Here is an 11,913-nt window from a genome sequence, read left to right on the forward strand (position 1 = left end):
GTCGAAAGTGACGAGCCCTACCTTTTTCGTTTAAGGCCTGATAAACATTAGTTTCCTGTTTTTCAGTCCACTCAAAAAACGTAGTTCTTAAAATTTTTATAAAATTTTAACATTATTGATTTTTAACTTTCGATTCCCAAACGCAAATTAACTGGAATGATCTTTTCTTATTTCCGATTTATTGAGATTACATGTTACTTTCTCCAGTTGGAATTCAGTTAATTAAGCTAAAAATACCTTGTTTTAATTTGCTTTCAGGATCAGCGCTCACCTGTGCGACTACGTAATGGATTAGTTACGCAACATGCTTATAGTGTGACTGGACTGGCAAGGGTTAGTATAGATCTTCTTCTAATCATCTTAAGAAACACTTAAAATAAAAATATTTTTAAACGGAATTACACGCTTTGCTTCTTCTTTTTCAACTCATTAGAAAATAGATTATGGTGGTTAGCTGCAATCTTTCTGTTTTATCTTCTTACTACCACGCACTTTCCATTTCAAGAATGAAAGTGCGTATGCTTGAAAAAGTTCACTCAAATTATTGATTAGATTGATTAGAAGGTTTCTTCCGGTATCCCCTGTAGTTCATGGTTTACTGGGATTAAAGAGAACTTTCTGAGCTGTATAAGCCTTAGGCTATCAGATGTAAAACTCTCATTTTTGATGATTCAACAACACTGAGGCATTTTTGATAAAAATTGCGATGCGAAATGACTTCAAAAATATTTGACGAAACTGCTTTCCTGCTTGTGTGCCCTACCAATTTTTTTTTATAACCGTCGTTGAACAACCGACCCAATTTTGAGTTTATGACTACTGATGTTCAACTCCGTAGTCTTGTAATTTTGAGCCCAATCCAGAAGACAAAGGAACTCCTGGATGAAGTATTGGGAGAAATTTGTCTTCGTGGATATATGTTTTCCTTCATGCTTTATTCATTTCTTCAGGCATTTAAAAGATTTATTGTTGTTTAATGAAGACGTTTTTGTGCATTTCTTTATTTCGAATATTTTAAATCCCAAAGAAATATTTTACCAGACTAATATTAGCCTCCTTTGATTAAATGTCGATTTTTATACTTCAAATGTGCCTGGTTAATATCTTAATCTAAAATAAACAATATTCGTCATCGATATAATTATACTTATTAAGTCACATCAAAATTAAAGCATGCAGTTACTTACAGTCATTTTAATTCATTCGTTTTTATTCGTAGTTTAAACATATGCATTGCATCAAATAATGTCCATCAAAACTTGTTCACGAAGTTCAATATTTTTTTCCGCGATTATTTAAATGTAAGCAAAATATACACAAAATAGATATCGTAGCTGCTACATTGCAAACTGTTTGGGTTAAAAGCAATAATAATATTTTTAAAGGATATTTCTCCTTTTGAAATATTTCTTCAAATTAGTATTTAAATAGAAAAGTGAAAAAACTGTTATGATCTTAAATGCAGTTTGCAAAACAATATTTAAGCTTTCCTTTTTAGTTTTGTAATGCAAAAAATCAAGTAGTGCTAAAACCAATTTATAAGATTGTATTAAAATCGTTTTAAACTAAAAATCCTGTTTTAGAAAAAAAAAGAACCAATTATTTAGCGTTATTAAGTTTACTAAGTTTGATATAATTCTTTAGCTATATAAATCAAATATGAAACAAACGAGTCATAATTTTTTTAACGACTCTTTAATCTGCGTATTAGTTCAAAGAGATCAACTAAATATCACATCATGATGAGACGGGTTCAAAAAGAAGTTAGCAAAGATATTCTCATGACTATGTAATTTTTATACCATTAGTTCAAACCTATTATTTACTACAAATCTTTTTTCTAACATCTGATAACTGAATTTCTACAACACTTAAGCTCACTTTTAAACCCAACACCTATGGAAGGAAAGTTCAATTAATGTAGGTCATAGTACTCAAATGCTTTCAGTTTCAACCATTATCCGTGACTTTCTTGACCTGAAGTTCAAATTTCTGACAAGGCGTGGGCGATATTTTAGTATTAGGTAGTTTTAGAGCGATATAATTCTCATGTAAGAGCTGAGTTATGTAAATATTTTAAAATTAATAATTATTTTTATGAATCAAAAGCAGTTGAAATCTTTTGAACTGTATTTTGCATGTAGAAAAAAATTGTACTGAAATTGAATCAATGCTTTTCTTTTTAAACCTTTAATATCAATTATTTTTAAAAATGCGTAAATTACAAAACGGAACACCGTGAATTAATTTTCATCTTTTGATATTTTTATTTATTGATATTTTTATCTATATTGGTTCCTTAGAATCAATCTTAATGGTGAAAAAGGGTGACCTGAAATATGCTAATTAATTATTGCCGACTAAATTTTAAGTTAAGAAATCATAAGCAAAAAGGAACATTCTCTGAATAAGCATACTTTTAGTTTCGCCGGACTTGCATTCTCAAGATATAGGGGGTTGTTGTTGTTAATTTACGTCGCACTAGAGCTGCACAATGGGCTATTGGCGACGGTCTGGGAAACATCCCGGAGGATGATCCGAAGACATGCCATCACAATTGTGATCCTCTGAGGAGGGGCTGGCTGGCACCCTCGCTTCGGTAGCCCGACGACCTGCGCGGGAAGTCGAGCTTTTTACAGTAGCACAGTTTAACGAGGACCAATACCGCACACCCTCGGTCCCTACGCAGACTGATCCAAGTGGTCACCCACCCGTACACTGACCGCAGCCAGTGATGCTTGACTTCGGTGATCTGCTGGGAACCGTGTCTTAACGATCAGTCCACTCAAGATATAGGGAGAGGAAATATAGTCCTAATAATTTAGGTCGAGGAGCAGCCGAAAGTTTAGTCCCCGTAATGCTAATTTCACTTTTTGCGTATTTCTACGTAACTCTGCAACTGAGCGAATAAAGACAATATCGCCCACGGGTATAAAACTTGTTTATCCAAAGATAATTCCATGTAAAAGTTATTATAATTTTTTTATGTTACCACAAAGAACGTTTAGACATTTAAAAATCACCTTTAGATTGTAAATTTGACTTTAATTGTTGAAGCTAAAAATAGAAATGTGAAAAGAATGTCATGGTGCAACACTTTTCTCTAATGTACTGCAATGTAATTTAACTAATACACATATATATGCATTTAGTGTAGCTAATTTTAAAACTACTAACTTTTGGAGTATTTTATTTAAGAATAGACATTTATTAACCATATATATAACATCAAGCCTAGGCATTCCAATTTTGAAAAGCCATTTTTGAATCAACTCTCAAAGAAATGAGCTATATCTTATTTAAAGATCAATTTCTTATTACAAAATTCTTATTAGACTAAAGATAGTGTGATAACAGGACTCAAAATTATACTCCATTACATTCCGCGAATATAAGAGGGTTTTCGTTATATATATATCTCTACTAGGTGAAGCCTGTATAAAAAAGTAAAATTAAAATTTATAAATTCTGTCACTTTACCTAATCGCATAAAATTGAAAGTTATCGAACATTTGTGTGCTATTTCTAAACACACAAACTACTTTAAAAGTTAATATTTCATTAAAAGTCTTACCAATGCCATTTAATAGTTTATGGTGGATTTAAATCTGACTTGCTTATTTTTTTCTTCTGATAGGTAAGAACACGAACTGGAGAAGTGCCACTTATACGCCTTCGAAATCCTTGGGGTAAAGGAGAATGGAATGGCCCCTGGAGTGATCGCTCTTGGGAATGGGACAGTCTTCCCGAGAGGGACCAAGAGCTTTTGAGTGTCAGAATCAGAAATGATGGAGAATTTTGGTAAGACTAAAAAGAACATCATCTCATAGCATTGTATCATCACATAGCATTGCAAATATAGAAACTGCTTTCACAATTTGCAATTAGTTAAATAATCATTTAACTCATTAAAGCGCTCATTTTAAGGACAGAACGGTTATTCTACATTTCATTTACAGAATATATTTTATTTTATTTTATAACCATCGTTGAACAGCCGACCCAATTTTATGGGTTTACGACTACTAATGTTTAACTCCATAGTCTTGTGATTTTGAACCCAATCTAGAATACAAGGGAACTCCTGGATCGAGTATTGGGAGAAATTTGCCTTCGTGGAGGACTTTTTGATGGAGCTAACCCGCATTTGCGTTACATGGAGAGGAAGACCACGAGAACCTCCCACGGTTAGCCTGACGGCAAGGGGACTCTAACCCATGATCCGTCTACCACTGAGGATATTTCACGTCAGCACTGTGGTCGGTGCAAGCCGGATGCGGAATTCGTATCGACTGGGATTCGAACCCGGTTCGCCTCATTGGAAGGCGAACGCTCTATCCCCTGGGCCATAGCGGCTCTTACAGATTATATTATAATCTCCCCGAAATTGTTTCATTATACTTATTTAATGTTCTTTTTTTAAATTAAACATAATTGAACCCATATCAATTTCAGTCACGCCATGGCAGAAATAAACACCACTGCCACTTATTGAAGTGGTGTTTATTCCCACCATTCTGCCAAGTGTGCCGTTAGTCAAAGTGAAAATAAACTAGCTAGCATTTAAACCTGATCGGGGATACACTTGGAAAATTGTGGTCGTAGATGTTAAATATTTGTGAAAACAATTGTTTGATTTCTTTAAATAAATTTTTTTTCTAAACTTAAATGGTTTAAAATAGTTGTATGTTATGAAGTACTTGATTTTCCTTGCCCTAGAGAATGTCGCGAACTAGCAGTAGCACTTGACTAGTCATGAATGTCGTCGAATGTAATTTCTGCATTCACGTGCTTGCTAATCGAACCTAATCACCCTAACGCTCCCGAAACAAATGTACATACAGTTGAAGCCATAATGTTAGTACATCAAATGTTAATACTATGCAAATTTTCTACTGAATAAGTTTTTTGTAAAATTGAGACTTTCTTTCTTTCAATTTGAGCCAATTTCGTGTAATCAAGCTTACTACAGTGTTATATATTTAACAGCATGCTGAACCATAACATTGTTCAAATAAGCTGAAACCTTAATATGGTGCATACTGTAATTTATTTAGATTCTCTATATTGTTCAACTTGAACAGAACCGTGGTTCAATATAAAATGATAGTAAGGTTTAAGCATATTTACACGATATCAGTGTACTAAAATTATGGCTTAACATTGATCAGATTTTATAAGAGAACCGATGCATCCCTTTTAAAGAATATTCGATTTTTCATTCACTCAAATTAACTTCCACTTCAACTTTTCCTGCCGAAGAAGTTCCAATAATTTATGCAATACAAAAAATTTTACTTAACTTGGCAGATTTTTAAAATTGGAACAATTTTTAACGATATTATCATTTGATATAGATTACAAATTTTCTCAATGTATATCGTAATTCAAAGGAAATGACGAGTACGCAATCAAATATGTCTTAAATGAAAAAATAGAATAACAATAAAAATAATAAAATTGAATAATTGGGTAAGTGTGCCACATTTTCGAAATTATCGAATGTTTTACTCAGCTGCGGAAGGGAAGGTCCGACAAAATATCTTAAATAGAATTATTTTCTCCCATTTTATCTGCATGATCAATTCCTTTTTATTCTATTGGGTACATTTTTAAGGGAGTTTCTTCACTGAATTAAATGAACAAGGTTTTATGTAGTAGATAACTTGATGAAGCCAGATATTTCCTTTAGAAGGAACAAAGAAAAGGGGATATGGGTGCAGCCTTAAAAGCAATCAAGTTTATCAAAAGTAAATTGATGTTGTAGAATTGTATTAAGACTTAAGAGTAAAAACTGCACCTACTTATGTTTATATGTAGGCGCCATGAAAGCAATTCATCTTAAACATTCGGTTACTAGGGAAATAAAAGGCTTCTATAACATGTTTTTTTTACCCTGATAAAACTTTTCAGTAATTAAATGAACAATGTTTTTCAGAAAGATTCTCTTTCAAAAATAAATTCAGAACAGTCATAAGCCTTGCACCTGAGGCAAAACTATAATTTTAAAATATATGTATGTAGCATTTTGCCGTAAAGAATTATCTAGCCTTTAGGGCAGGCTAATAATGTACTCAAAAATAAAAATAAAAATTTTGAATTTTTTTTGTTTACTTATAAGAAAACTATGAAAAATCAATAAATATTTCTCAATTTTCGCAAAATTTGTTAAGAGTCCAGATAATACAGCTTTGAGGTTACTTTTGTAAACATTAAAAATTAGATCGCAAACAAAATGTGCTGCAGCAAGTAATTAGCAAATTACAAGACTTTTGATTTTTAGTCATAATGACATTTTCCACAATTTTCAGAATTGGTATAGAGGGCGTAGAATTTTGAAATTGCGCTTTTTTATTCTTTAACTTTTTTTTGAAGAACTAGTATCATTCGATAACACAATACGAGTCATGGTGGCTCAGAGGATAGAGCACTCACCTTCCGATGAAGAGACCCGGGTTCGACCCTAGTTATGTCTGATCGATTCGAATTCTTTAGCGGGCTCGCTCCGACCATAATGCTGATGTAAAATATCGTCAGTAGTAGACGGATCATGGGTTAGAGTTCCCTTGCTGTCAGGATAAACTTGAGAGATTTTCGTGCTTTTCCTCATTATGTAACGCAAATGCGGGTGAGTTCCATCAAAAAGTCTTCCACGAAGCAAAATCTCCCTCAAAACTTGATCCAAGAGTTCCAAAGTCCTCCAAATTGGCTTCAAAATTAAAAGGCTACTGGAATTAAAAGGAATATTGGTAGTCGGAAACAAAAATTTGGTTTCTCTGATCAACGACGGTCATAAAAAAACAAACATTTTTCAGAAAAGATTAGATATGAGATCCTTTTATAAAATTAGGGAAAATAGCACTGGATAAATTTTAGAAATTTCTATAGATTTTACCTCAAAACTTTAAATCAATAAAGTTATTATCGTTTTGAGTCAGTTGCTTAAAGTTATACGTCTGTCAGTTATAAGATTTTTTAAAACGTAATTTTACTACTGTTCAAACTGATGAAAACTGATTTGGATGATACTGAAAAAAAATTGCACTGAAACATGAATATTTATCAAAACTCTAAAAATTAACAAATGTATAATTCTATCTACCTTTCGAAAAATGTTGATTGTAGATTAGTATTGTTATAATATTCTCAGAGAGAAAACGGAATGAATAATCTGAAATACCGCACTCATGAGTTCTTAGATTATAATTGGATGACGACATTATATTTTACATGTTTTTAAAAATACACAGTAAAAAATTCCTGATCAAATTACGGTATGAAATATCGGCACTTCGGACGCATTATCCACAAAATCCTTTTTATCCGAAAATCCATTTTTATCGAAAATATTGAACAGTAATTAAAGTAATATTTATTTAAATAGAGTGATTTAGGGATTTTACCGTAATTATAACTGTAAAAACTACGGTAAATTATTTTTACAGTAATTTTTATTTAATTAAAGTGATTCAGTCAGAAATATAGCAAAGGAAGGATTAAGGAATATTTAAATACAATTATGCTGTACCTTTGGCATGCACTGTACAAAATTTCGAATCACTTTACCGTATAAAGTACCGGCACTTTGGGTACATGATCCGGAAAGCCCATTTTTATCATAAAATGTTACCGTAATTTTTACAGCAATATTTATATAAAATTCGGTGATTTTACCATAATTATTACAGTAAAAATTACGGTATATCGGATTTTTTTTTGTTCCGTAACATGTTCCAGTAAAAATTAATTTCACGGTAAAAAGTGAAATCATGGTGAGTGCCAGTACTTTTTTACCGTAATTTTATCCGGAATTTTTTACAGTGTACTGCTGAACGATGTAAAAATTCACCATAAGTGTATTTGGGAAAGGAATAAAAATATATTTAGATTTTTCCTTCCTAGTCTTATCACTTCCGAAATTGAATTTGATTGAAAAGAGAAAGGTTTCTTAATCTTCTAATATTTTAAAAAAAAATTGAATTTTTTATTCTTATGGTATTATAAATGTTGAGATTCAGTGTGCCTTTGCAGGATGTCTTTCGAAGATTTCCTTCGTAATTTCACATTCCTAGATCTTCTCCATGTGGGACCGGATGACTGGATGCTGGAGTCTGCTCTCCACAGCAAGAGACCCTGGCGGGCGGTCCTCGCGCGCAGGAGATGGAGAGTCGGCTTTAATGCCGGAGGAGGACCCCAGTACAAAGGTATCTCCCTTTAAGTTTCAGATGAATATTGATATCTCTTGCTCAATGTGGTCTTATTCAGTCACTAACAGTTCGGAAATTGATATTTTAGTATACAAATGAATGGGGACTATTGGTGACTGCCTTAAGCCTTAAGCAAGCAACTGACAGAAAATTGAACACAAGATTTTAATGAACACAGAATTTTAAATAAAAAAAAAATAATGAAGCATTTAAAAATTTACAAGAAAAAAACTGATTGATAACCCAAACAAACAAAACTAAAATGAAGAATGCTCCGAACGACGTCTGCATTGTTAATTGTTCTAAGTCATCTTAACTCTTTCTTAGTTTAGTTAAAACTATGGGGCATCGTAAACCACTACCTATTTTTATAATATCTCACTGGTTTTGAATTTTGAAGATGGATTACAATACTATTAATTTTTACATTATTGGAACATAGCAATAAAAAATGGAAAAAAGGAAATTAATATATATTTTTTTATGTATATTGGGATTAAATTTAAAGAAAGACACAATAAATGAACATATATAAGAAGAGTGCGCAAAACTATTATTTTTATAAAAATATATTACAGATGATGAAGTTTTTCTGAATACCCTTAAAATTCTAAGTTATAGACCATTTTTTTAATCAATTACTTCATTAAAATTGGTATTTATTTAGATTATAGATAAGTAATAAATAATCATAGCAGAATATTCTTGTCTGTATTATATTTTGATCTGAACTTTATATTACGTTAAATGTAAGTGATCTAAACTTATTGTGTAATCCAAAGTTATTTCCACAAAAACATTGACATTTCTTCTTAACTTCAAGTTTAATTTATTCGAGTTCTTTCACTCGAAACGAGCTAAATTAGAAAAGGAAAATTTTTTATGACACAGAGTTTCATGAAATCACTTATTATAGTTAATATTTCTGTAATTCTATTAAAATTTTGACAGAAATTTTGAATTACATTTATTGGACTGGAGCTCGCGATAAAGTCAATACACTTTCAAACTTAATCTAGCCACTCTAGTGGTTTAATGATTATTTTCAATTAAATATTAAAAAAAGAATGACAATCACTGATGCTTTGAGTGACATACCCACAGAAAAATATAGTAAGAGTTTTCACTCAAATGTTTTAGCATGTAAAAAAGCGACGCGTTATCATTATTTTTTTTTCCAATGAAAGGCGCGAGGAAAAATGGCAACTTTCACTCAAACTGTATCAGCGACAAGCAACGATAAAAAACTTAACTATTGGTTAGATTGTTGAGTTTATTGTTTTTTTTTAATTTTTTTTATGAATTTTAATTCACTGCAATCCGTTTTTTCGCTTATTTTTCTTGTTGTATTTAATCTTTTAAAAGTTTAGAAATTAATTCCTTAAAAATGTCTTACGTTAATGAAGACAAAAGCACTTTTTGCATAATGAATTAGGATTTATTTTAATTTCTATGTATTTCCTTTATTCTAAAATGTATTTGTAATGTAATGTAATGTAATGTAATGTTGAACAACATGCATATTTACATGGTTGACATGCACTGTTGATCTTTTATAACTATTTGAAGAATAAATACGAGAAAAATCGTGATTAAAAGGAAGATTTTTCTCTGCTTACAGTACAATTTACCGTAGGACAAAAAAATAAACAAGAGTAAATAAAAATATGACAGAAGTTTCCACAAATAGTAGAACTAAAATATAAGATAAAAGAACTGGATTGTTTAGAAAATGTGGCGTTTCTACACAAATGCACAATGTGAAAAAAATTCATAACACTAACATAAATCCACTCAATTCAATCTAAATTCAATGATTATTACTAAAATGAAGCAGAAAGACTCAACTTTAAAACCATAAATCACAAATAATTGTTATTCAATCATACTACAAATGTAATCATACAGAAATAAATAAAAATATGGCAGATAAACTAAATTATATACCGTAGAGTGTCAACTATTCATATCTAGTGAATAAACTATTCGTTTCCTTTAAGTGTTGCTTGAGAGCGGATGGGACAGTTTTACTAGGAGGAAGAGTCGTGAAGACGTAGAGTGGATTGTTCTTAAGTATTGTCGTTCATGTTCATAGTTTAAACCCATATAAGCATCCCACAAATAAATCGAAACTATTTCTAAATTCTAATACTATATAAATAAGTTAAAAATCTTTGATGTGGCAAAGCTGTATTTCTAAGCATTTTTTTCTTTTTTCAGACACAACTGCAATGAATCCTCAGTTTCGTGTTCACATAGCAAAAAGTGGTGCCAAAAAATGTCACGTAGTAGTTTCGATTCTCCAATTTTATTCTCTGGGTTTGCAGAGCATGGAGCAAAATAAGAAACATCCCCTTCTTCCACTTGGTTTCACTGTTTATGAGGTAAGCCTAACTATTTGATATCTTGAAGCGTGTTGAACCATTATATTGCTGAAAACTACAACAAATTTAATACCATGCTAATATTTACTTTGAGCCAAGAAAGGAGCATATGATTCTAGCAACAGCCATTTGTTGGTTAAGGGGTGATTGAGGCTAAGGCCCATAATTACAAGATGGTGGCAATGTGGCCAGCATTACGCACCGGCCACCTTTGCTTCAGGGACAAGCTAGTACTCATAGACATAGGGCAGAAATAATGGTCTTCACTAATCTCAGGGCGGCGGATAACTACAACAAGTGGCGATTAAAAAAATTGTCAGCCAATCACCACTTTTTTCTTCTAAAATGTTTTTATGTGCATTGTATTATTATTATTTTTCATGAATACAGAATTATTATGAACGTTTTATAACATTCAGTAAATTACTTTGCTTCGCACTCGTTTCTTAAAAATCTTTCCTCATTTTAGAAATTGATCTTGTAATATTTGTCATAGTTTGAGATATGTTTAATTTTATTTTATAACAGTCGTTGAACAGCTGACCTAATTTTAAGTTTACGACTGCTTAATGTTTAACTCCTTAGCCTTGTAATCAATCCAATCCAGAACACAAGGGAATTCCAGGATCAAGTACGGAGAGAAATTTGCCTTCATGGAGGACTTTTTGGGGAAACTAACCCGCATTTCAGTTGCATGAAGAGGAAAACCACGAAAAACTTCGTTAGCCTGATGGCAAAGGGGAACCTAACCCATGGTCCGTCTACCACTGAGGATAATTTACGTCAGCACTCTGGTCGGTGTAAGTCCGGTGCGAAATTCGTATCGACCAGCCATCGCTGCGATCCGAACTAGGTCCACTTCATTGGAAGGAGAACGCTCTATCTCTTGAACCACCACGGCTGTTTAAGATGTATATGGAAAAAAAAATTGTGCGTGGAATCCCTCCGCGCGGAAGAAGTTAAACTTCGCAACCTGCGACGTTAATTGTAGAAGAATCAGCAGCCGTAGAAGGATCACTAGTTCTATTCCACAACTCTTTTTCCTGCTCCACTCGCTTCCGTGCTCTGTAATCACGGTAATATTGTGCATTTTTCCCTCGTGGACCAGTGGAAGTGCTTGTGGTTGCCTCATCGTCTCGCCCTGGGAAATGTATTTGCATTAATAATGTATGTGAATGCGTCATAATGTAATTTCAGAAGAGACAACTTAACAATCAATTGATATTCACAAGAGACGTACCTTGACATAACCTTAAATCCGTCGCATTGTCCGTGGGATTGTTTTCACTCATTTTTTACAATTGTTATCCACTAAATTTGAA

General features: G+C 32.3%; 1 protein-coding gene across 2 annotated transcripts in view; it reads left to right on the forward strand.

The window, feature by feature from the left end:
* The window catches only part of LOC107438379 (calpain-9), an 83,329-nt gene that overhangs the window by 59,685 nt on the left and 11,731 nt on the right, over positions 1-11,913 (forward strand). For both annotated transcript variants that reach the window (XM_021146964.3, XM_071178497.1), the window contains exons 6-9: positions 259-333; positions 3,638-3,801; positions 8,032-8,204; positions 10,428-10,591. In XM_021146964.3, the coding sequence (XP_021002623.1) occupies positions 259-333; positions 3,638-3,801; positions 8,032-8,204; positions 10,428-10,591 (576 nt within the window). The remainder of the gene's footprint in view (positions 1-258; positions 334-3,637; positions 3,802-8,031; positions 8,205-10,427; positions 10,592-11,913) is intronic.

Source organism: Parasteatoda tepidariorum, chromosome 3, assembly GCF_043381705.1.
Source record: "Parasteatoda tepidariorum isolate YZ-2023 chromosome 3, CAS_Ptep_4.0, whole genome shotgun sequence".
NCBI classification, from domain to species: Eukaryota; Metazoa; Arthropoda; class Arachnida; order Araneae; family Theridiidae; genus Parasteatoda; species Parasteatoda tepidariorum.